Consider the following 26,437-nt stretch of genomic DNA (forward strand, 5'->3'; position numbering starts at 1 on the left):
TTCTCTTTGCTCTTTTTCGACTGTACGAATTCTCTGGTTACTTGTATGTCTGTCTACATATAAAATTACTTTGTTATAACATGTTTTATAGTTTTGAAAAATTTGAGAAATTTCAAGAAATTTGATAATTTTGAGAATCCGATTTCTCAAAAATAGTCCCTGATTGCATTGCATCAAAAGTTAATTACAACTATTGGCTCCAATGGAATCCATAAATATATATGACTTAAAATTAGTTCAGTCCTCATCTGTGTAACATTCGTGCCAAATTTGAATTTATGAAATTGAGAGAATTTGACTACTTTTCATAACTAAATCCTATATCTGTGAAGAAAAGCCTACGTGTTTTAGATAATGTCTTTCAGTCTAAGTCTCTATAAAATGAATCTAATCAACGAGGGCACATATTCGACGTTCACATTATCTTAACAACCCACAAAACGCTCAATGACTTGCTGACTGAAATGACAAATTAAAATTTTCGAACAGACAATCCACCCAATTTCATATCTTTATGAGCCGGTTCGCCATTGAATCACATACCGAGAAAAATGACAAAATGGAAAACCCATTGTGCTGCATCGTTAGTTATAAATATATAAGATTTACTGATCGAAATCTGCTATTATTTTTCTGTCGTTTTTTTTTCTTCCTTCTCCCAATGTTTCCCATTCATATCCTCGTTGTGTTTGCTTCATTATTGAAAACCGAAAAGATAAGTGAAATTGAATGAAATTGACTAGAAATGGGTAGACAAATATATTTTAAAATAAATGCCAATTACGCATCCCTTTTTTTGTTTGTGTGTGTGGTTGGTTGGTTGGTAATAGCCGTTTGAACTGGAATTTTTATTTTCAGTGGATTTTTGTTGAGCCCTTAATACGACCATTAAAATGTGCACGTGTCTGAGGAAATTTTAAAAAAGAAAATGTTTCGTGCTTGAACTGAGCTTTTCACTCTTTTCATAGTAATTTACCAAATATTTAAATTAGTTCGAATTAAAACTGTTTTGCTTGGCCATGCTAAGAAACAAACAAACGTAGAAATTTGCTTGTTATGATTTACACACAACCATGATGTATCATACATTTCGTTGTGCAATTAAAACTTTTCATTTCAACGGATTTCCGTTGTTTCTACATTTAGAGCATTTTTTCCATGTTGCAAAGATTTTTTCAGAACTTTTTCGGTATTTTCGTTTCTTATTTACATTTTCTATTCACATTTTTGACGACACAATTGCCCTAAATTACTTCAATATTCTCAACGTTCCACACATTCCATTTAAAAAATTCAAATTAAAAAAATTTACAACAATTTAAGAAAGTTGTAGATGCTCTGTCAGCACTGTGGTGCGAATAGGTACTGCATTTTCGAAGGCGGCAGTCGAAATCTAAACCGATCCATGTTGCGGCTGGGGTTTTGCAAATTTCGTTTCGAGTGAGGTTTATCAGCAAGGCGAATGCTTTCGAAAATTTTTGAATGTTTTCTATAACCACTTGCACAATGACAAATTGAGGTCTGATGCAAAAGAAGTTTATCGCGATGCAACCAGTTATTCGCAGACGGATGTGAATAGTTACATTGTATGAAAATTGGGGCAATTAAGGAAATTATTTTCTCAAAACTACATTTACAATTTACGGTTTAGTTCCAGTTCATTTCATTTCTATGCATGAATTGATATAAATGTTTACGCGAGTGTTCTCGTCCTTTTTAATACACCGTTTTAACAAATGGAAAGTATCTGTTGGAAATGGCTGAACTAAACTAAGTTTAATTTATAAATTCACGGACTGCGTTTTATTCACTGAGAAACGTTGGAGAGGGAAAGAAGTGGGACGCAAATAGAGTAATCCTACCGAGATTTATTATTGTCTATCTGTCGATTCTATTTCCCTAAATTTTCTAAAAATTCTTCGGCACATTTTTTGTAAATATAACCAATTAGAAGTCGACCATTTTGTTTATAAGTGTGATGATACCTCACAAAAAGCCTTTTTTAGCCTCGTACGAAGTACTGGGGACTGATATCGGTTAATGTGAGCAATTTATTCGTCATGAAGAACATACATTTTATCCAATTTTGGAAATTCCTTTTTCTGTGAGAGGTTGTCGCAACTGTGAGTTCAACTTCGAAGAGTAGCATTTCAGTCGAACATGAATACGGACCGGTCAGTGAGGCATCTACTTTGCCATAAGTTTTATAATTTCACAGGTAAATAAAGACCGAAAATATCTAACGCACCAAATTGTGTCTAGCATTAACCACCAGGTATACGGGGTGGTACTGGGTTAATCACAGCAATTCTCTGTGATCTGTACCTGATTTTAATATTTTCAAATATTCTTACATCAACATGCCAACCCTGCCAATCAAATATGGGTCAGATATTCGATCGAATATTTACATCGCATGATTAACAGCAACACATAAATTAATATTCCAAACAATACCGACAAAAAACCCCATTGATTGCTTATTAACTAAGCCAATCAATCAACATAACCCAAATAAATGAAGTATCAGCTTATTAAGAACACTTCAGGTCTCATTATGATTACATATTGGGTCGGTGTGGCATCTTATACAAATTCATATCAAGTTACATTCTGTACATTATATATATCCGTAAAACCGAAACGCAAAAATAACAGGGAAAGAAACATCATTCCCGCCAACCGTATACAGTCTTCCACCTCTCCAGAACGAACAAAAAATCATATCCAACGTCAAGTAAGAACAGAGGGAAGATGGAAAAAAACAAACTCTCTCAATGAAAATGAATCCTCAAGTGAAAGTCTTACACACAACGTATAGAAAACAATGAAATATGATATGGATGTTGGAATGTTGCGTGGTGAACGTTCGTGTGTTCTGCCGCCGGTTGGTTTGTCGAAAATTTATATGCGCCGAAATATACGTTACTTACTTGTGGATAAAATTTATTAGATCATTAGAGCAAGCGGTTGAAGATCATGATTTGATTATTAACAAAATACAAATTTCGTATAACCATTTTCTGCCAGCTACATCATTCCGCCACTCGGCCCTATGACACCAGCTATACATCATTTATGTATACTTCTGCAGGATAAATTTTATTGTTTACGTCTCAGGTCGGAATTTGGTCGGGGGGCCAACAGGGAATGTCGGAATGGCGCTTCAAGGCTTTTGCATTTGTTGTTGTTGCATACATTGTCTGAAGGTCTTTCTTTTACAGTCAGTCCGGGTCTGTTACATTTTGTAACGTAAGCATATTTTACATCAGACTATCCATTTATTTCATGAAGAACCAATTTATATAAATTTCGTATTCCTGCAAATGTTCTTCGAGGATAATAAAATCATTTTGTTTAATAAGCTTTACCTCTCCACTAGATGCTGTATGTGTAAAAGTGGCTGTGTGTGTATGTGTCCCGGTGTGCTTTTCGTGTATATTTATTTAATATCATTTTCGATTGTCGATGGGTATATATAGGTACACAGCTAGTTGTGCGTATTCAAGTCTTAACACAATCATTGTTCATTGGTGGTGCTTATTTCGGTTCCCATTCAAATAATGTATAGTGAAGTCTGTGTAGCATTAGCATTATTGAAGAGGCAGTTCGTTAGAGACAATAAATTTTATTCACGTTCTTTGTGAGCATTAAGGTAGAAAACAAAAAACAAAAAAAAAAGTGAAAAGGATGACGTGCATAAAGTACTGAAAAGGGGTGAAACAATTTATTGCGCTAGTCTATGTGTGTGTATAGTTAGCTTAAATTAAGGTTTCCAAATAAAAGACATTCGTTATTCGCCCCGGAATTGAGTTAAAAATTGCTTTTTGGAAAATTTTGTTTTTGTGGATCTCTCTCTCTCTATCTCTCTTCTATTGTCAATTAAAATCCTTTGCTGAAAACTTTCTTTACCGACGTTCGTTTTGTGTCTGTGTGTATGTTTGTGTGTGCTGTGCCTGCATTCGCACAATCATTTAAATTTATCTGCGGTTTTATTTTGTTAACTAACTCCACTTTTATTTTCATTTTGTTTCTGGATTGGTTTTTGGATTGCATGCACAAAAGACAAACTGTAAATATTCACAGGAACCAGACTATATTGAGTACTTCTGATGTGTCTGTATCAATTAGAAATTGAATTTAACAATGTAATAGGATTGAATAAAAGTGGTGCTTTATATTACGTAGCCTTACACTTAACTGCGATGTACATTTGACATTTAATGAAGAGTTACAAAGACTGTGCATTTTCGGAGAAATTTTTGAATTTTCTCGAAAATTTTCTTTTGGAATTCAAGTCAATCAAGGAAATTCGAAGAATATTTTTTAACTATTTTGCACCTGTAAAAAGTGCCACTTTCGTATCAAAGCTTTCCTTGTTTTTATTCTCCGTTTCTCTGATTTCCTGTTTTTAACTGGAAAAAACAATGAAACATAGAAGAACGGCTTAGATACATGTGCAAAACAGTAAGTATCAGGCATACTGCTTGAGAAACGTACCGCGGTAGATTGATGTTCTTTAAAGAAACACCTACAAGAATGATTTTAATTTTATACTTCGTCATCGTTTAATGTTCTCAAAGTGTGAAGGCCTCGTCATTAAACCATTTTCCAGCTTAAGCAAAATCATGTCTAAACTTTACTGACGTCGACTGTACGATAAATTTGATCAAAAAAGTCAGCGATTTCCGCTACAATTGAGAACACGGTTTCAGTTACGTTAATTACCGCAAAACTCGTTCTAACATTAACTTGAAACAAACGTACAAACGAATTGTAAGGCTACGTGAAGTAAACAAAACCACCAGTTTACATACAATGTTTTCTTCTGTAATTAAGTTTCGATTAACTGTTTTTTGTTTCATATTTTACCAGGTGAACGAAGATTCTGTGGAACATATGTCAACCGCTAAAATCATCGATCTACTCCGAATCATCAGAGGTTCTATTTGCCTAACTGTGCTGAGGAATGAGTAAAAAAATAATAATAATTTTGTCTCTGATGGGTATGTGCTGGGTGATTCGGGAAAATAATAATCGGCAACTTCTTAATTTAATGTAAAATTTAATTAATTTTCGGTTTTACGTTAAACTTTTTTGATGAACACTTGTTGTGTAAAAAAAATCATCGAAAAATTATTTGGAGTGGTGTGAGAGAGAGAGAACAAATTTAGCAAACAATTAAAATGGTTCTCCTGGCCGAAACTTTTTTCAATATTTCATCATCCCTCTTGTTCACTGAAACTTTTTAACTTTCCTTCTTAAAATATTGGCTAAGCAAAAAACATCTCATTTTGGAGTGATGAAGGTCTCCAATGATCCTACACACCATCAAAATACTTCCATACTTCGTCTCTATACAACTTATAATTGACATCCGGAAATCACTGCAGGGAATAATGGAAAGTTGTCCGACAAAGACGACGATCTCACGAATCGTATTGACAGGGAACGTCAAATGTCTAGATACATCAAACTCAACTCGTATGCAACGAATGAAATGTTACACAACGGAAATACACTACTTGCATATCAGAGTCACTCGTAATATAATATTCAGAACGGCTTTCGCATCATATATCCTCATACACAGAAAAATATTGTAATGGTCTTTCGTGCAGAGAATATGCACCAATTTTAAGATGAGAACTAATGTGGCTTCTTTGCGATATGTTATCAGACCTGTACGAAAATGTTAGAGTGGCTACGTTCACCAATTGGTTGGTTTTGTATGTATTCGGTAAATGTGAACATAGAAAAATGATGGGGTTCGAAAATAGTTTGAACAACTGAAAACAAATAAAGATATGAATCAGCACCACGCTAAAATCAAGTAAAACTGAACCGATTTACATGACTGTATAACATGACCAAATTATATCAATTTCGGATTTTACTTCGGGAAAAATCCGTCAGCGTATAAACGTTCAGTGTATTCGTCTAGTATTTGAAGCAAAATCTTTTACTTAAACGGTTTTGCCATACATTTTTTTATAAGACAACACTATCGCGGGCGCGTGGCTCATTTTTGGCGTTGCTGTCGATAAATGTAGGATATGTCGTTAACTTCGTCTTACGGGTACGTGTGGTCCGTTGTTTTCGAACGAACCGGGAGACGTTCGCTCTTTGTGTTTTTCTTGAGTCAATATATGAATTACCCAATACTTTCACATTCACAGCGAGAAAATGGTTTTTGTTTTCCAAACTAATCGAATTCGCTGAACTTTTATAAAGAAGTGGAGCAGAAGAAATGAATTTACATGCAAAGGAAAACCGTATCGTCGGTACTTTCGCACATAGTACGTGATGTTTATCTTTACAAATTGCTATTCTGACGAGAGGTGGTGTGGTTCTAGTCATAAACAGTTGATCCAATCTAATACGACAAATGGTTTCTGAATCGGTTCATCCTCAAAATTTTCAACTGATCATCCGGGTTCATACCACCTAATTCAATGAAATCGTCTACAGAACCAAAATTTGGAATATTTTGTTCTACAGACGAAGTGGCAGAAGAGCTTAGTACAAATGAGTGAAGAAAATAATAAAATTTTTGTTGTTGATTAAGTCTGCACCATTTTAAAATGTACATAAACCACCTCTAATTTCAACATCTTCAACACAAAGTTTACCCAGCATAATTCGGATCAATTCTCAATTTTCTGAAGCATTTAACACCTTCTGTTGGCACAAGAAGTTTATTTTACCAATTACCCATCATAAAAAGATAATCCATAATATTGAATCCATATTCAAATTCAAAGCGTTGTACGAAATAGCTGCAAAACCCGTCTTTTATTATCCATTTATCACTAGAATATTGATGCCATTTCCATACCGACCGAAATACCTTGGATTTATGCTGAAAAGTTCAATTGGCACACTCATGATTTTCGGGAGAATACATCAAAATCGTAAAAAAAAATTATAAAAAAGTGTAATGCGATTTCACACACAACCAACAGGCGAACAAACTTTTTCAATTATATTAATTTGAAAATAAAAAAAAATTATTTAACTCTACAGTGCATCCAATTATCGTAATAGATAAATGTCGGCATCCACTTCACTCAAAATACTTTCGGAATATTTTTGAATTTAGAATTTGTTGGTGAACGATAACTTTTTTTTTATCGTGCCTGCAAGGCTCCTCTGTTGGAATCAGTTTCCATAAAATTTTATAGCTACAATCACAGAACTACGCCATGGGCCATCAATTTCAATTGAAGGCATACAGGATGAATAGTTGAACTATCCCACGCGCACGACAGAGTAAAGTTAACCAGGCAGGAGTGCTGATTTGACTAGGGACCTGAATAATCTAGTAGCCCTATATTTTTTGCGAACAAAATTTTTCAATTTATGTCAGTGTTCATTTGAGTTCATTTTCATCCAGTGTATTAGGTCCCTTATTTGACGTTTCGAAAATGAACCTCTCCTGCCTGGTTTATTTTACTCTGCCGTGCCATGCGTCTTTTAAAAATTTACAGCTTCGTTTTACTGTATTGCTCCTGAAAATTCTTAAATCTCATTCGATCAACAGAAGCTACTTATGGAGAACCACACGGTAGCGTAAGTTTAACCAGGCAAGAGGAATCAATCTAGGTTTCTTTTATAGTAAAAATATAAAAAAAGCTGAGGATATTGAATGAGGATGGATAATCTCAGAAAGCGAGGACTTACGAATATAACTAAGCACCAAGCATAGATAAAAATAGTAAATCACGACAGTATACCATCAATTTCACATTTTGCAGTGTTGTACAATTGACGTCGAAATTACTCTATTTGACATTTAGGGAACATACAACTTCTACGCTAGGTGCGTTGATTTATGATCATTTTTCAATACTCTTGACATAAAATGTCGAAACAACACCTTGTCGAATAAATTTTAATTTCGATTGTTCCCTTTACTAAAATATCAACAAAACGATTTCCAATTCAGAAACAATGGCACTTGTACATAATACAAAGTTTTTGCAGCATACCACTCCAAATAAAATTTGAAACCAAATATGAAAATAGAAAAAACTCATTTGCTCTGCTTGTGATATATAACTAATAAAAAATCGTAAGTGCAGGTGAAACCACACACATTCACCAGCACTCTATTGAAAATGGAACATAAATTATAAATGAAAATAATAGGGGGAAAATCCATAAAAAATATCAATGAAATTCTAAACAAAAATAAATAAATTATTGTGTGTCGTTAATAAAATTGATGTGAATGTTGATTTTTGTTTAACAAAAAGAAAACTTTTTTTAAAAAAATTATTGTGAGATTAGGAATATAAAAAAAATCAATAGACGAAAAAAAACCAAAATTAGTTTACTCTGAGTAAAGATAGTTCGTGCATATAGTTCACTAAATTATTTAATAAAAATTAAAAATCTAAATAAAAAGCGCATGATGGTTGTATTAATTATTATTGTTAATTATTGCAAATAAAAAAAATCTTATCATCTAAGAGACACAAAATGTGAATACACCTATATACGAAACAAAATCAGAGTTTCTTTCTATGACGATCACTCTATAACGTTCTGATTCCGACAGTACTAGAATTTTTTAGTTGATAATGGCCGCATCTCAAAAAAATTTACATTTCTTCCGCAGTGACGCAAAACATCAACCATTTGCACCAAGTGTTTATGATAAACAGTTTATCGAACAAAACTTTTTGTATTTTGATTTCGAACTGAGCACCTCGATATCGAAATGAACAACTACTGTTTCGCACTAGTGCGACAAAAAAATAGTTGTCTCGTAAGAATAGTATTTTTCGTTACGAGTAATGAAAAGTTGAATTTTTCAGGATTAGTCGAGGCGAAGCCGAGTGGGACAAGCTTACGACGTGTCCTGAAAAATTCTGCTTTCATCATGAGTTACGAACTACTTTTGTTGTGCCGTAAGAATCATAATGAGACGGAAGACACAAACAATAACAAGGAAATCACTCTACAACAGTTTCACTTTTACTTGGCATACTCGATTGTGTCCGAAAAAATATGTATGAAATTTCAGTGTTGGCTTTGTTTATCGGCCGACAAAGTTACTTTTTCGGGCGCACATATGTTACTGTATAGGCAGTACTTTGATTGAACTTTTCGATCGTAGGTGCAGTAACGAAAAACGTCGAATTATGATTCTCAGGCACAAAAATACATATATTGGTGTTTTTACGATTTCGATTTCAAAATACAAAATAGTATTTTTCGTTACGAGTGATGAAATTTTCGGAACGCGTCGTAAGCTTGTCCTACTCGGCTCAGCCTTGTTAGGACAAGCGTACGACTAGTCCTGAAAGGTTCAACTTTCATCACGAGTCACAAACGACGATTTTTGTGCTTGAAAACTGAAATGAGACGAGACCACAACAACATTAATAAAGAAATCACTCTACAACCATTTCGACAACAAAGCATCGCGGCCGGAAAAATATGTATGAGAATCCATTTTCGGCCGCAAATACCTTTCTCTGAGAAGTACAGAAAAATCAAACTTTTCGATCATAGTTTGCGTGTCTACCTTGGCAAACTATGTCCGAACTAGTGTTGAAATTTCGAGTATTTCTGGCATCGTTTAGGAAAAATGTTGTTCCTAACTTATGCTGAATTTTTTTTTTCGCGAATTCGATTCCAGAACTCATCTCGTGCTGGAAACCTCTCTTTCGCTAAAATAGCTTTCCAGCATGCTTTAGGAAAATAACAATTTCTTATTCAAATCTAGATAAATTTTATGTTTTCGTGGTGTAAAGAATTAGTTTAGACATACAATGCGGCAATGCTATGTCTGTACTAGGAACGTTGCCATCAACCAATGATCTTGAAGAAATCTTTTATCTTTTGCCCAAGCAGAAATCGAATATAAATTAATGGAAATTGATGTAAATTATGGAATATTTTCTTTTTTGTATCTGGCATAGGCTTTGATCTGAAATAATTATAATTATATTTATGAGAATAATGTGACCATTATCAATTAAAAAAAAAAAAACAATTTAATTCAACCAACAAGTAATTGCTGTCACATAAAACGTTGAAGAACAGCCGTAAATTGTGCAAAATCAAAACATATTTACAGCATTATTAGAGAACATGTTAGATTTTTGCTTTAAGAGAACTACATATTAAAAATACGGAAAATACTTATATATTACCATTTCGTGATTGGCGGATAATTGTATGTAAAAATAATAATTCAAAAGTAACTTTGTTTAACAAATTCAAGACAACAAAATCGATTCAAGCAAGAAAATTTTAAATTTAGTAAATTGGTAAATTATATACTCGTGTTAATAATAGCATCCGAATTTAAATTATTTTGTGTAAATATACTGGCTAATTAAAAAAAAAGAATTGTTATGAAAAGGAATTAATAAATAAAATGATTTGTTTATAAAACTTGAGATTATATGAATTTAACATCGTACTCTAGCTGAAATCGTCGGAGTACATGAATGAGCCAATTTATGAGAGTTTTATGTTTTAAACAATTCTCAAAGACAAAACAAAATGTTCTAAATGGTGATTGACTGAGGTAGGTAACACAGCTCATTAAAACTAAACTGAACTCAAGAAAAATTTTAACTTTTTGTCGATTTTATTTCTCTCATTCGTTATTGTAGTCGCAGTTTGTGTTTGGACTAAACAGAAAAATATTATAGCGCAGTAGAATTGCGATAGAAATTCCGCTCTCTCATTTCTCTCAATTTGATCTGTCAAAAAAAAACTGACATAACCTCTTCAAATTGTTGTCATATTTGTTCTGTTCTGAAAGTATTGGCAAAAATGGCAGAGATATTGAAAAACGTTAATAAAAAACGGGCTACAGATGAAGTAAAATACTATGCTTTATACGCATATTACTTTCTTGGTCAAAGCAAGACTCAAGTTGCAAGAACTTACAATAAAAGTATTTCTTCAGTCACGAATTGGATCAACTATTACGAAGCAAATGATACTCTGGTTCGACCATCGAGAGTTCGAATTCCATCAAAATTCAACGAGGAGAAAATTCAGTGGCTACTGGATTTGTACCATGAAAATCCAATTTTGTACTTGGACGAGGCAAAATATGAGTTCCACGTTCGCTTCAATATTTCCATTTCGACATCGCACATCTGTAACATTTTACACGCAAACAACATGTCGTGGAAGACGCTGGAGAGAAGAGCCGTTCAAATTCGAGACACAGACATTGTGAAGTTTATGGCTGAGCTCAACTGTATTGATTGGGACTACAGCAATTTAGTCTTCCTAGATGAAATATCCATCGACAACCAAGGTCTAATGCGAACAAAGGGTTACGGAATTATCGGGCAGAAGCTGTTATATCGTGGAAAGTTCAACAGAAAGCCACGTATGTCAATGCTAGCGTTCTTGGGTCAAAATGGAATTTTGGAGACATATGTTACAGAGGGCACCTTCAATCGGTTAAAATTTTTCGATAACTGCAAGGACTTTGCACTTTCCGGAATTTGCCAGAAATATCCCGGACGTAACTCAGTATGGATATTGGACGGAGCAAAAATCCATTGTCATGCCAGCATAATTCGGTATTTGAGATCCCTTGGAATTGTACCGATTTTTCTCCCGGCGTACACACCATTTTTCAATCCAATTGAGTATGTGTTTGGATATGTGAAAAAGCATTTGAAACGACAGAACGCGGGGAGCAGAAATAACATGGATATTCTGGTCAACGAAGAATTTACACGAATGAGACAATTTCCATGCACAAAAATCTTCAAGAAATGTGGGTATGTTCTTAGCGGAAAGTTTGACCCGGACACAGCTTACCAACAGAACGTCAAGGATTTTGGTTTCAAAAATTGAATCGATGGAGTGTATACGTTCGATGTACACATGGCTGCACCTATAAATACAAGACAGCAAAGAACGACATCATTTAATGCCCAACATCAAACCTATCTGGATCAGGGGTATTTTGCCTAACTTTTTTTTTGTATTCGTTCGTCTCCATTGTGAGGCTATAAAGGCAGTTCGTAATTCCAAACATCAAGCATGAGCCAAAACAATTTAACTTTTCGCCAAATTTTTATATTCATTTGCCTCCATTGTGAGGCTATAACAGCCGTACATATGTGAACGGTGATAATACATTTTGAAGAATAAATAATTAACTGTGATCCAGGTCCATCGCATCCGTTACTTGCTCTTCCTCCTCCAAACTTGTTGCATTAACTTCAATGTGCAGTGCACCCCCCATAGCACCTACCAATCTGCCGTTCGCAACCAACATTTCTTCAGTGGCCTTCAATCGGACTTCGTACAAAGCAAACACACGAGCTACTGCTTCCTTGACATTTTCGAATTCGCGCCGAAGAGTTTGCACACTTTCTGTGTACGAGTCATTTATGTTGCCAGCGATCTGTAAACCGTGTTGTGCTGAACGCACGGTCTCAGACTCGGTAATCGGAACAGACCGAAACAAATGGATCAAATGAGGTGGTGGCATTTCAATGACCATTTCCTCTTGTCTGTATGGTGGAGCAGAGTGTATGGAATTTGCCCACATTGTCCACGAAGATGTGTTGCCTGAAAGATGCTGGCCGTGAGTTTCCTTCAACTTTCGCGTCAATTCTACCAATGCCACAGTGCTATGCGCACCAGCTCGATCTCGATCTACGGGTTGCAAGATAGCGGCAGTCATCTTTGAGTGTATCGGCTTGGACGCAATTGCCTTCCCATATACATGAACCATTATGTGGACGTGTTTATCACGAAGTTTCTGCAAAACTTTGGATGTCAGTTGGCTAACTGAAAAGTTTTTTTTGGCGCCTTTGTCATGAAAAATGATGAATTTCCCAATTTCATCTCGGTCGGGCTGTTCCTTTTCAGCAAAAGAAAATGTGCCCGCGTCAACCAAAACTTCACGTTTGATCCAAGGCTTTGCTTTGTCCCAGATCGCGTCTAACATTTCTTTAACGCTGTCACCTCCAACATCTTCTTCTATATCTGTGCCAATTGCCTTTTGGCCTACGAATTCTTTTTGCTGGTAGTGTGCTCTGAATCTATACAACACTCCCACAAAATCGACTGGATCTGCCATTATTGTGAATCTTCCGAACGATAAAATGAAAAATGTGTGAAATTATGTAAGAAATTTGGACTGACTCAATAAGACCAACCTTTCAATATCTCACAACGCAAAATCTATCTCATTAAAAACAAACGCAAAGCAAGTAAAATGTGGTTAACTAACCTTACAATTTCAAATTATTTCAACTGTCACTTAATGGTACCATTAGTGTTACCAATACATTTGTGTTACCGCTGTTACCACTCATATTGGTAAAATATACGTTGTCGCAATAAAATATAGAGAGAGCAGAGAGAATGATGAAAATCCAAATTTAAACAAAAATCACAATATATTCGCTTCACATGTATTTCACCTTTTGATGTTGATATAAATCATTAACAAATTATTTTAAGAATCAGAATTTCTAAGGTTTTTGTATGATTAAAAGGATTTTCCTTTAGGCGGAAAACACACGAACAATTTTGCGTTGATGGGATCGACAATTATGATGCTTTTTCCATTGTAATTCGATATTCACCACAAGCTTCGTGTACAGACAGTAAAAAGGGACTCCTAATGTCAAAAGTAAAGGGACCCATAACGTCAAAATAAAGCAAAGTTGACGTTTTCGTGTTGGTGGTGTATGTGATATAATTTTTCAATGAATTTCGGGTCATAATTCCTCTAGGTAGTCTTCTTCTATGGGCTAAACAATGGAAAACGCAGCATAATTATCGATCCCATCAACGCAGAAAAGGCTTTACCGTTTCTACCGATTTTAAAGGATTTTCTCTCACTGTGAGCTTGCAATTTCTTTTATTCGACCTCTCGTGGACAAGAAATGTTTTTAATGGTTTTTGTAGAGGGCACCACGAGGAAGAGAGATTCTTTTGAAAAACAGCCTGTCGACATTAGACGCATTTTCTAGTGGATTTTTTTGATCTGTGTCTAGATGGGTATTGGTCACAAGGAGCCAAAATCACTTTTTAAAAAAATAGTCGCAGCTTGTGTGGCTAGTGAGAGTTGACCAAAAACCGAAAACATGCACTTTTCTTATGGAAATTGCTCGTATGCAACGAAATCTACGAGGTCGTGTGGGGTGTCATTAGGTGGTTGAGGTAATTGCATGTACTATCGGGGCATATTGGTTCTTGTTGGGTTTAAAATTAATCCATACTGAGTTATGAGCAGTTGAAAGTATGGGTAAAAAATGGATAACTTCGGCGAACTTCTAACGGTTCACGTTCGTCCGAAAGGAACGGAAACATAAAAGAACTGTTTTCCCTAATGATACTGGTCTTAGCTTTCCAATAATACCAAACAAGCATAGGTAGTGTTTCAATGAATATGGTTTTGGAATCAAAATTTGATATTGACTACTCGAGATTTTTGATGAAAAAGTATTTTTTGCAGCAATTTCAGCTGCTGGTTCACTTTTTCGAAGTCATTGTATTATTGCAGTAGTTTGTAAAAGAATCCCTCAGAAAAACCGAATAACGATTTTCCCAGTAAAGTCACATTCTGGTAAGAGTCTATTGATTACCGATTCAACCCGAAATCAACCCACAAAGCCAATTCTGTCGAGAATTCCTAAAATGGATTCACGAATAGATTGTTTGATGCCAGTTCGAAAGTAGCTTTTCTAGGACACCAATTGTGCAACGTGAATCGACTGCGCTTTTTTCAAAATTCCAATAAAAGTTCCATAGAGTGACAGTTTTTTTATTAAAAGGATATTAACCACTTTTCAAAGCAGTATATTATACACACCACATGTTCAAACTTTTATATTCATCCACGCCACGTATCATATTCCAATTACGTATGCCATCTACCGCTTACCCTATTCAATGTGTAGCAACTTCATATAAACGTCTATGAGCTGTTAGCATAGTTGTTCGGATGTATGAATTATGTATATACATCATGTCCGTACACTTCATATATATAATGGCGTGTGGACACAACAGATTATGTCACTCAAGGATAAAATGGACTAAATCCTGGTCATGGTGTGTTTTCCGTTCAGACATAAGTCCAAACTCATAATTTTTTGAAACAATGGAGCAAATGAAATGACTGCCTCCGTTGAATTATATACAAGTGAGTGTTGTATGAGGGTTATCCAAAAAAGGATTGCTAAATTATTTCAACGGTTGATCGATGCAAATAAAAGAAAATTTCGCTGAAATTGCCATTAATAATTCATCGTCGAGTTGTGAGAAAGAATCATCCAAAAACTACTTTAGCCGGTAAATGTAAGCATTTTGACAAGAAATTCTCGACGAATTGCCGAAAATCCCTCCCCAACGCAATGGGTGAATTTCGATAATGGAAGTCCTGCTAAATAATGGATTTGAAGAAATTTTCTTTCAAATATTTGTATTGTTTTCAAGAGACTTTGAGTTTTGTTATTACACTTACAAGGTATGTTGAATCTCGTCTACTGCTCCAAACAGAAAGTCTACTTATACTGTGACGGCCATCGTGTATAACGTCTATGTAAGCTGTCATTGAAAAGCTAGAATAGAAATACTTTCAAGACAATTTAATGTAATTTCGTTGGTGTAAGAGAGGCGACAGAAATTTTCCGATCTCATCGAATACGAATTTTGATTTATAAGGTTAATTTTTTGCGTGGATGACCGACGTACCCGTAAGTGATATTATGATTGGTAAACACACCAGGTGTATCTCAGTCATTCAAAAATTTAAGGAAAACATTTTCTGGTGATGTGCCAGCAATTTCTGCCTTGAAAGGATCCATCTTTGGCCATTGTTTCCATATTTTTGACTGCAATATCAATCAATTTGTCAAGGTGTACCCAATAAAATATTCCAGTTCGTTATAATTTAAAAGAATTGTGGTCCGCAGCCTCAGCTGTGCGAAAACTGTGCTAACTATTCTAACTGGCAAATTCTATATTTCATCTGAAATTCTCATGTTTTTCGACCGTATTGTGTTACGTCTTCAACGACTTTCTAAGCAATGTACATCAATCAACGAGCATGTTTCATAGAATTTCCGCTTAATCCAATTAAACGTCAGTCATCCGATTGCTGCACATCTGGCGATATGTGAATAATTTAATCAATTCAGCCAGCATAATAAAGACCCCTCGCATGGTTGATTGTAACCTATCCTGTAATTTACCTAAGAGTTAAGCTTTCCAGGGATAATATCTTGTTGAAATAAATGCCTCGTATAACATGCGTTATAACCGAAACGGTTCCATTGAATAGATTATTGTAAATTCAAGGCTGGTATATCTCCTCTTAACTAGGCCATAAAAAAAGTGTATAAACAAACCCTCTAAAGCTTCGGCAAGAATTTAAGACGAAAAGGAGAAGCAAAAACTATTGGTCCTTGTTTTACACAATATAAATAATGCATAAACGTAACCCAGAATATTCACAATTTCTTTGTCTACATGGGCTGCTTTTGTGGCAGAATAAACCATAAAAACAAGGGAAAAAAAATAACTTCGGTGCGGTACATTCAAATATTCATCTCCTACTTAAGAAGGTAAACAGCCATTAAGTGAATGAGTGTACCGCTAGGGCTATTTTTACACGGTCATTTGCGTACACGTACGGCCACAATTTACGGTACAAAATGTCGGAATATTTTGTGTGCCGAAACCGATACAGAGCTGCATTTTATTCCAATTGATGTCTTGTTCCTCCCACTTCTCATTCATAATCATAATGTTTTGCATACCAAAGGTATTTTCTATACCCACCACTACTTTCTACCTATATAAACAACACCATGCAAAACAAAAACCACTTTTAATAACCTCCGAATCCATTTCCCAGTTATTCCGAGCAAAATTACTTCGGTGACCGACCCTGTTAGGAAAATTTGTCTGCCATATCCGTGTAGTAGTGCAAAGGTGTCCTGGATAAATATGGCACTTGAGAATCATAAAAAAAATGTTGATGGCTTTTGTGTTTCTTTTGTTTTATTTGGTTTTCTCACTTTCATCCCACTCTCCTGTTCTGTAGTATGTTTTTGTAATAAATGTAAACATTGTCGGGGGCTTTTAAAAAGCAGAAACAAAATTCAATAGAATTTAAATACCATGCCGAATAAAAAGGTTGTCGAGAGGGTTGTTGACAGACTGGGAAACCCAATGACAAAAGGTTTAGCGTGTAAGGTCAGTGATCGATGATACGAAAGAGACGAATAATACCAGAGACTCATTAATCAATTGGATTTTGTGTTTTTTTTTTCGTTAATTTCATTTTAAGACATTTCATCAAGTAGTTGGTATGTAGTACGGTCCCATTACATTATTATTTATGTAGGGCTTAAAAAATTGTTTTTCTACAACACAGGAAATAAATCCTCAACAAAGTGTCGACACGACCTCACTGAGCAACATCACTCCTCAAATGACTCAACAGTGATGTCGCTTTTGAATTATTATATGTTACACACTTGTCACGAAGAAGTCGAGGCTTGCTGAGACTGATAGTGACAATTGTGTACTCTATTTTATCACATAAGCGAAAACGAGACAACAACATAGACCTGAAGTGTAATTTTTGAATTAAACTTCTAGGTAAGTAATTTTGACATCCGAACACCGCGCGTATGTGATAATAAATATTATGCACGTATGACAAAGCGGTTAAGGCTTGCCGAGACGGCTTGTCATACGTGCACATTCTTTTTTATCGCATAAGCGAAAACGAGACAACAAGATATGCGAATGACACTTTGACAATTTACAGAAGTATAATGTTTGTTTATATATCCTAGGTGAATTATTTACGTATCGATTGAGTAGGCCGAAAGAGTTACGTATAAAGTTTTGTATGCTTGCTCAGAGGACCGAAAGTAAAGAAATGTCAATTCAAGGGGCGAAAGCGGAAGCTTTCGCCCCGCGAATTGACAGCGTAGTGTTCAAGAAAATAAGTGAAAAGCTCGCAATTTGAATTGTTCGGCCTAGGGAATGCAATCCCGTACCGATTTTTGAATCCCGGGATTCGGGATTGAGAAACTCAGTACCGGTACCAGTACCGGGATTTCCGGTACTGAAAAGATATGGATTAATTATCAGTAAAAGAAATTATTTTCATTTTATTCTCATTTTTTTAAGTTTTTTAATGGTACAGTTAAGTGTGCTTACTCACAGTGAAACATGTATCGAATTTATTTTGTTCTAAATATCAAATTTGACACTACGACAAAAGAAATTCGATACTTACGTCGCTGTGTGCTGCCCTGTTAAGCCAAAACAGCGTATTGTCACAAATTAATTCATAATGAAAAGTAACGTATGTCACTCCCATAGAATAAAAGCACATCGAAGCTCGTTAGCAGCGGTGACCTTAGAGCGCACTCATCAAGTATATTTAAACGAACTCGACGATTTATGTCAGTTAGTTTTGAGGTTATGATATTTTAATTCAAACATAAAAATATTGTACACAGCATCGCCGCCATTCAAATTGTTATTTCAGAAGTAATGGCATCAGAGCCAAAATTATTCGTTCACACAGACAAAATTGAGCTTTGTTACGCTGACCAACTGTCGAGTTCCGAAGAACTCATCGAAATTATCGAAGTTGATGATAATTGGGTCGACCACACCCAAATCGAAAATGAAGTCCACGGTGTTTGTGCAGTTGATGCAGACGATCAAAATGTTCATTCTGAAACCGAAAGAGAAGATTTTTGCATCGAGATGGTAGACAAGAGTTTCTCCGAAGATGAAGCCGATAAGTCGGAGGCAACAGGTACCAATCGTGATTATGTTTGTTGCAGAGACTGCCTACGTTTTGTTTGTGTTCTTCTTGTCTCTTAACGCCAAATGTAATATGGTTGTTTCTTAGATTCAGAAGATCAAATCGAATTGATCGAGGTTGAAGAGGACTGGGATCCCGAAGACCAAGAAGCCGTTTGTCAAGAAATGAATGTGAAAGAAATTCCGAATGAAATCAGCACCGAATTTTATGATAGAGACGAGGGTACGACGAATTGATTTGCTGTGTTTTTCTTCGATTTTTGTTCATTGTCTACTGTCGTCGGATGTGAATGTTAGAACGAATGTCAATTTTTTCCAGGTCGCATCGGTGAATTGAGAAAATCAGTCAACGAACTCAGTGGGAATTCAAATTTCAACAAAAAAGGATCCGCACGCAAGCGCAAAACGTTTAAAATGCCGTTGAAGCAGAGAATGGCAATAAAAAAGCAAATATTAGAACACCAGCATAAGGTGCGCGATCCATGTAGTCACGACAATTGCAACAGCATCGACTTGAAACGTCGTTTGGCGATCAATAAAGAATTTTGGGACATGCCATATCGCGAGCGTTACTCTTTCGGCCTGCACTCAATTCACCGTAGCGACGTTAAACATCGACGCAAAGGGACTTCCTCAAAGAAAGAGAACCATAATGATTATTTCCTGAGAAACGAAGATGGTGAAATGCAGGAAGTTTGCAAAGTATTTTATCTGACGACTCTGGGTTTCTCGAAGAGGAACGATAATTTTGTAAAAACAGCTGTTGGTAACAAAAGATTCAAGGACCCGTTGCCACGGATTATAAACCGAGTCGATAACCTCAAGCTAGAGGCGTTCGACTATGCATCAATCATCGCTCATATCAATTCGTTCAAACCAAATGTGTCACATCACCGACGTGTGCATGCGCCGAAAAAGAAGTACCTACCCGAAACGTTAAACATAAAGTCGATGTATGCTGACTTCAAAAATCGTCACGCAGACATGAAATGCTCATACTACCTGTACAGACGTATTGTTTCAAATGAATTGAACATTTCCTTTGCGCAATTGGGGCACGAACAGTGTGAAACATGTGAGGAATACCTTTTACATAACAAGTCCTTGCCATTGTGTAATTCGTGTGATCTGTGCGTTGAGTACCGAATCCACAAAATCAAATACACGGAGGCGAGAGAACTGTATGGAACCCAACGACTGTTGAACACCGAAAAGAAAGCATTTTACTCGGGTGACATGGAAAAAGTCATAATGCTCCCACGTTTGGAAATGTTCAAACAGGCAATTTTCACAACTCGACTCTCTGCATACAATGACACATTCGCTCCACTGGGAGGAATCGAACACAACCCAGCGTCATCGAAGCCCGTTGCAGTAATCTGGCATGAAGGTATATCCGGTAGATGTAAGGAAGACATTATCAGCGCATTTTTTAAGTTCTTCCTACTTAAACGTGATATCGACGAGTGTGTAATGTGGCTCGACAACTGCAGCAGTCAAAACAAAAACTGGGCACTTTTCACTTTCCTGGTATACATCATCAACTCTGATCTAATCAACACAAACAAAATTCAATTCAACTATTTTGAGCCCGGTCATACATTTATGTCTGCAGACAGTTTTCATTATCAGGTATACTGCTCAAAAATAGTGAACTGTTGTATTTTCATGAGCTTCGAACAAAACCTTAATTTCGTCCTAGGTCGAAAGGTCAATGGGTGAAATGAAGAAGCTGTATGATTTCGAAGATTTCGAAACGGCGGTCTCCAAAGCAAATTCGGGCAATGTTACAGTAGCTTCGATGCAATCAAACGACTTTTACCAGTGGCAAGATTTTTCATCAAGATCAAAAAAGATTTCTGGTCAGCATTACATGCATGAGATGGTTCAAGTAACCGCAACTCGTGGAAGCTTTGACTTGTCGTACAAGAAAAGTTTCTCTTCGAACGAGGAGTTCTGTTTAAATTTCTTGCAAGAAAAGTACAAAAAAGACGGAATTCCAAGTCCGGTACAGGCAACAGCCGATTGTGGCATATCGAAGGAACGCAAAGAGAATATCCTCAAATTGAGTAGAATTTTGAAGGAGGACAAAACTCAGTTTTACAGAGACTTACCTGTGTCGAAAGCTACAGTAACTGCCAGTGAACAACTGGAATGGAATGCGATACCAGATCCACTGACTTCTTTCGACACAACGACTACCAGCGAACATCCGAAATTGAATGCATTGCCAGATCGATTGATTTCCTTTAACAGTGAACAGCCGAAATTGAATTCGACACGAAAGCACGTTGCTTCTAAGGCCACAGAAACTGCCAGTGAACGAACGAAATCGAATGCGCGACGAAACCCAGTGGCTTCTAAAGCCACTGTAAGTGCCAGTGGACAGCCGAAACCGAATGCTTCCCAGGCTACTGTTATTGTCAGTGAACAACCGGAATCGAATGCGATTCTAGATCCAGTGGCTTTTCATGCAACAATGACTGACAGCGAACAGCCGAAATGGAATGCGAGACCAGAGCCAGTGGTATATCTTGCCACAATAACTGGCACCGAACAGCCGAAATCGAATGTGATACCAGGTCCACTCACTTCTTTCGACAGAACGCCTGCCAGCGAACAGCCGAAATTGAATGCCAGACCAGAGATAGTGATATCTCATGCCACAATGACTGGAAGCGAACAGCCGAAATTGATTGCGCGACGAAATCCAGTGACTTCCAAGGCCACAGCAACTGCCCGTAAACGATCGAAATCGAATGCGCAACGGAACGCAGTGGCTTCTAAAGCCGCTGTAAGTGCCAGGAGAAAACCAATATCGAATGTGTCACACCACCCAATAGCTTCTAGAGCCACAGTAACTGTCAGTGCACAGTCGAAACCGAATACGCGACGAAACCCAGTGGCCTCTAAAGCCACTGGAAGTGACAGTGGACAGCCGAAACCGAATGCTTCTCAGGCCACTGTTATTGTCAGTGAACGACCGGAATCGAATGCGATTCTAGATCCAGTGGCTTTTTATGCAACAATGACTGACAGCGAACAGCCGAAATGGAATGTGATACCAGGTCCACTCACTTCTTTCGCTAGAACGCCTGCCAGCGAACAGCCGAAATTGAATGCCAGACCAGAGATAGTGGTATCTCATGCCACAATGACTGGAAGCGAACAGCCGAAATTGATTGCGCGACGAAATCCAGTGACTTCCAAGGCCACAGCAACTGCCAGTGAACGGTCGAAATCGAATGCGCGACGAAACGCAGTGGCTTCTAAAGCCGCTGTAAGTGCCAGTGGAAAACCGAAATCGAATGTATCACGGCACCCAATAGCTTCTAGAGCCACAGTAACTGTCAGTGCACAGTCGAAACCGAATACGCGACGAAACCCAGTGGCCTCTAAAGCCACTGTAAGTGCAAGTGGTCAGCCGAAATCGAATACAGAACATAAAGCAGTGGCTTCTCAGGCCACTGTTACTGTCAGTGAACAACCGGAATCGAATGTGATTCCAGATCCAGTGTCTTTTCATGCAACAATGACTGGCAGCGAACAGCCGAAATGGAATGCGAGACCAAAGCCAGTGGTATCTCATGCAACAATGACTGGAACCGAACAGCCGAAATTGATTGCACGACGAAATCCAGTGACCTCCAAGGCCACAGCAACTGCCAGTGAACGATCGAAATCGAATGCGCGACGAAACCCAGTGGCTTCTAAAGCCACTGAAAGTGCCACTGGACAACCGAAATCGAATGTGTCGAGTCAACCAATAGCTTCTAAAGCCACAGTAACTGCCAGTGCACAGCCAAAGCCGAATACGCGTGCCAGTGGACAGCCGAAATTAAATACAAACAAACCTGGTAAAAAAAATTGAAGAGAAATCTCAACGATCGAAATCAAGAGCTAAACAATAGAAGTGACATACCGTCTTCGTTATTTTATTTTAAACTATTTGATTCGGATTCTTTTAAATTTTCTTTTCCCATTTTTTTTTCATTTTAACTTTTGTGCAAATGGTTTGGTTACTGAACTTTTCAGAGTTGTATAATAAATCTGTTGAACATTGAAAACTTGATTTTGTTTAGGTAACAGCAGTCGTCTGAGCTTAGAAAGAGCTGCTGGAGAATCAAATGAGCAGTATAAATTGATACAAGGCTCGGTTCGGTAATCAAGATCAAGACTCCTATGAAATCCCTTACGTAAAGTCTCTATCTTCCATGTATACCTCTGATCGTTGCAGCAAATAGTTCCATGCTTGACTCTTACCTTTATCCCTTTACATATACAATCCATTTTGCATTTTTTTAATTCTGCTCATTTTGTTGTTCATTTTTATTCCATCAACAACAACGATGTCAACATAACCAAAAATTCGATGACACGAATTCAATGCATTCAATGTCAATGAGTGCGTTTACATGTAATCATGCGAAAAAGCGCTGAAAGCATATTAGAACGATGTGCTTTTTAATCTGACATACGTTGTTTTTCACTATAAATAATTTGTGACAATACGCTGTTTTGGCTTAACAGGGCAGGTGAAGGCCGGGTAACTTTAACTTATGTTTGCAACAGCGTAGATGTCACATTGTAAATTCAATTTTCTCTTTGGAAAAATGCTCACAATGCACTTAACGTATCATCGTTCAATCTTGAACGTATAAGTTGTGGGACTTGTTGTCGTCACAATCGCAAATTTTTGTGCTTTGTGATTTAAAAATTAATTGATTTGTTAGGTAATGTAAATTTTCAAGCACGCTGCCTTTGAAAATATAAATCGTGTGAAGTGACAGAAGACCGACTTTCCGACAGCGTCAATTAGTGGCAGTTTTGTGAAATATCGCCTAAATCCACAATATATTTTACTACGCAAGTAACGGCAAGCCGGAAATGCACGTTCAGATTCAACGCTTGTTGGTTTGATGAGCAGCAGACACTCACCAGAAAGATTTTAAACACTTCAAGCATGGATGATACTCTAAATAGAGTACTGAAACTGGACAGTGTATTATTCAAACGTAGAACACTATAAAAATATTTCCATGTAAAATAGAGTACTTTCTGCAGCCGACCACTATGATCATGCATGCTTGAAATACGTTGCTAGCCATCGTAGTTTTAAAAACGTCTTTTTCTGTGTTTGCAAATAATACGACATAAGAGAAAAACGTTAATTAATCCTATGTTTCAATGTTTATCTTATATTGCCATTATAGTAGTTTGAATCATACAAGTTGATCGATTTCAAAATTCTATAAAAAAAACACTGACAAAAAAGATTCGAACTCACCTGTTGCAGGTAACTTTGTCTCCAGGTAATATACAATAGCTGCCACAACTGTAGCGCCCCATGCAAAAAATACAGCTGCGGCAGATAATGTAGATTACCTGTAGACAAAGTTACCTCCAACAGGTGAGTTTTTCGAAACTTTTTTGTCAGTGAAAACTGGATTTTAAATTTCGGTACTAATCTCGGGATTTTTTGATCAATACCGGGATTCGGGACTGGGATTTTCCGGTACTGGTACCGGGATTGGTACCGGGATTGCATTCCCTAGTTCGGCCATAAGTGTTCTACTTGCGTTCTGCGTTTATAAAATTTGTTTTTTTTTTTTAAATGATAAAGTTGCAAAATTTATTAGCATCAACACGATAGCAACAACAACCGCTTTTATTTCAGTGTTTGAGAATTACAATGATGACGGTCTTGTATAGATGTATGTAATGAGCTTTTACCTCTCTAGTGAGGTAATAAACTTTCCCGATAGGACACAAAATATGTCCATAGGAAATAAACGATTTCCGAGGGGGGCATACGTACATGTAATGTAAATTTTCCGAAGGGGACATGCAAAAATTTTAAATGAGATGACCATATAGGCAAAAAGTGGAAAAGTTTCATTCGAAATGGACGAAATCGGAGAGTATGGTCTGGTCAGGAATGAACGTGGAGACAAGTGCAGCAATAAGCAATTACGAAGACTCTGCACTGATAGCGATTTAATTTCATGTCGACTTTATAGAATGTCGCATGAATTATTGCCTTGTTGTAACTTGGCGTACTAACAAATTTCGGTCTTTTTTTAGTGTAATTTTTTTCTATTGGAAAGAGATTTTGTCGAATTTGGACAATTGTAAAATTAGGTCTAGCTGCCCTGTATAAGAAAAACCTGTAAGAACCATTTAAGTTTAAGTTTAAATCTGATCTGAGCCTGATACAAGAAAACCTGGTTTAGATCAGGTCAGTTGACCTGACTTAGGTCTAGATTGAACCTAGACCCGAAATTTTTTATTCTTGATAGGTAACTTACGATCAGGTTCAGCTCAATATGAAATTGTTTGACCTATATTTGAACTAAGGAAACCTGATCCAAAATGAATTCTGAGTAACATTTTGATTGCAGTTTTGATATTAGTTCCAATAAGAGCTTTTTCGGAGCCTTCCAAACATACAGTTACACAAAACTGTAATTCATATTACATCATATCAATCAATCAACATAATAATGCTTCCATTGTGCGGTTAAATTACCGTAAAGTATGCACGGTGCTACAGTGGCTGTAAAATTAATATCTAATCCCTTGTGTCTACATTTTTCCTTAAACTTTGAATACATTTTCGTATATAAAAAATGTATGAATCTCTGTGGAAATTGATAGGTTTTCCGTTTTTCTCAAACAATATCAAAGTGAATGAGATGTATATATACTTTTCTCTTTACATTTTGAGGTACACACATATCTAGAATAAACGTATACAGCAGATTGCCGGTAAAAGTTTAAATTACACTTGTACAATGTTTGTATAGATATTATACATTATGTGTATGTGTGTGTGTGTGTCTAAAGCTAACTTTATATATGGATATCATTGCCATTTATATATACACACAAGGATTTATTATATGACAACCAAACATACGGCGGGCAATCAAAACAAAAGTATTTTGATTTAAAAGTATAAAATAAAGTTTATTTGTTACAAAGCTTATAAGTTTCATCTCTGGATTTCTTATTAAATTTTTCCTTCGACAAAGACTTTTTATGTTATTGTTTGCGATATAAATGTATTTTATCAGATATTCGGTTTCAGATCCGATCCGATTAAGGAAAACTTGCAAAATATGATGGTTTATTCGAACCGATTTATTTACTTCCATCTGCCATCCTTTCTTTTCTTTATCTCTTTTTTATCGATATCTCTTTCTCTCTCAATGTACAAATAAGTCACAACATATACCACCGGATGTCGATCAAGACGTGTCCGGTTTTGAATGCAATTTGTTTCTACTTTATGCAAATGTTTCTTGAATCGTTTCTTCTTCTTTTTTCCCTTGACTGAAAGTCTTATGACAGAAAATCTTCTGAAACGTCCGTAACGCTAAGTTTTTAAAATGTTCTACATTGGCAAAAACGTTATTAACAGAAAACGTCCGTCCATTTAGTACCGCGATAACTCGAGTAATTTTTAACCGATTTCAAAATTGTTGTTTTAATCGACGAGGTTGAATTCGTAGATGTTAGAGCAACGAGATGGAAGAAATTCCACACAGGCATTTTCCCTTACCACGCAACTTCAGTAGTTTCCACCCGACTTTCAAATTATTTGTTTTTATTCACAGCAGTTTTT

At 36.4% G+C, this 26,437-nt stretch overlaps 2 protein-coding genes and 1 long non-coding RNA gene across 12 annotated transcripts in view; all 3 read left to right on the plus strand.

The window, feature by feature from the left end:
* The window catches only part of LOC119068226 (disks large homolog 1-like), a 141,102-nt gene extending 135,902 nt beyond the window's left edge, over positions 1 to 5,200 (plus strand). For 9 of the 10 annotated variants that reach the window (XM_037171723.1, XM_037171726.1, XM_037171727.1 and 6 more), the window contains one exon: positions 4,876 to 5,200. In XM_037171723.1, coding sequence (XP_037027618.1) covers positions 4,876 to 4,977 — 102 coding nt within the window. In that variant the 3' untranslated portion in view covers positions 4,978 to 5,200. Of the gene's footprint in view, positions 1 to 4,065; positions 4,117 to 4,875 lie in introns of all 10 variants that reach the window. The other variant, XM_037171724.1, reaches the window with a different exon arrangement.
* Positions 5,201 to 7,414: 2,214 nt separating this feature from the next.
* On the plus strand, positions 7,415 to 10,208 carry LOC119068267. Its single transcript, XR_005086117.1, has 2 exons — positions 7,415 to 8,808; positions 9,289 to 10,208. It is a non-coding gene; the product is annotated as an uncharacterized LOC119068267 (long non-coding RNA).
* A 589-nt stretch (positions 10,209 to 10,797) lies between these two features.
* LOC119068368 lies at positions 10,798 to 11,844 on the plus strand. Its single transcript, XM_037171936.1, has one exon. The coding sequence runs from the start codon at positions 10,798 to 10,800 to the stop codon at positions 11,842 to 11,844; it is 1,047 nt and encodes a 348-aa protein (XP_037027831.1).
* Positions 11,845 to 26,437: the final 14,593 nt, after the last annotated feature.

Source organism: Bradysia coprophila (assembly GCF_014529535.1).
Source record: "Bradysia coprophila strain Holo2 chromosome X unlocalized genomic scaffold, BU_Bcop_v1 contig_173, whole genome shotgun sequence".
Taxonomy (NCBI): Eukaryota; Metazoa; Arthropoda; class Insecta; order Diptera; family Sciaridae; genus Bradysia; species Bradysia coprophila.

What these genes read in the sequence shown, in the direction of transcription:
- LOC119068368 (XM_037171936.1), top strand. Translation starts at nt 10,798, where the DNA reads ATGGCAGAGATATTGAAAAACGTTAATAAAAAACGGGCTACAGATGAA.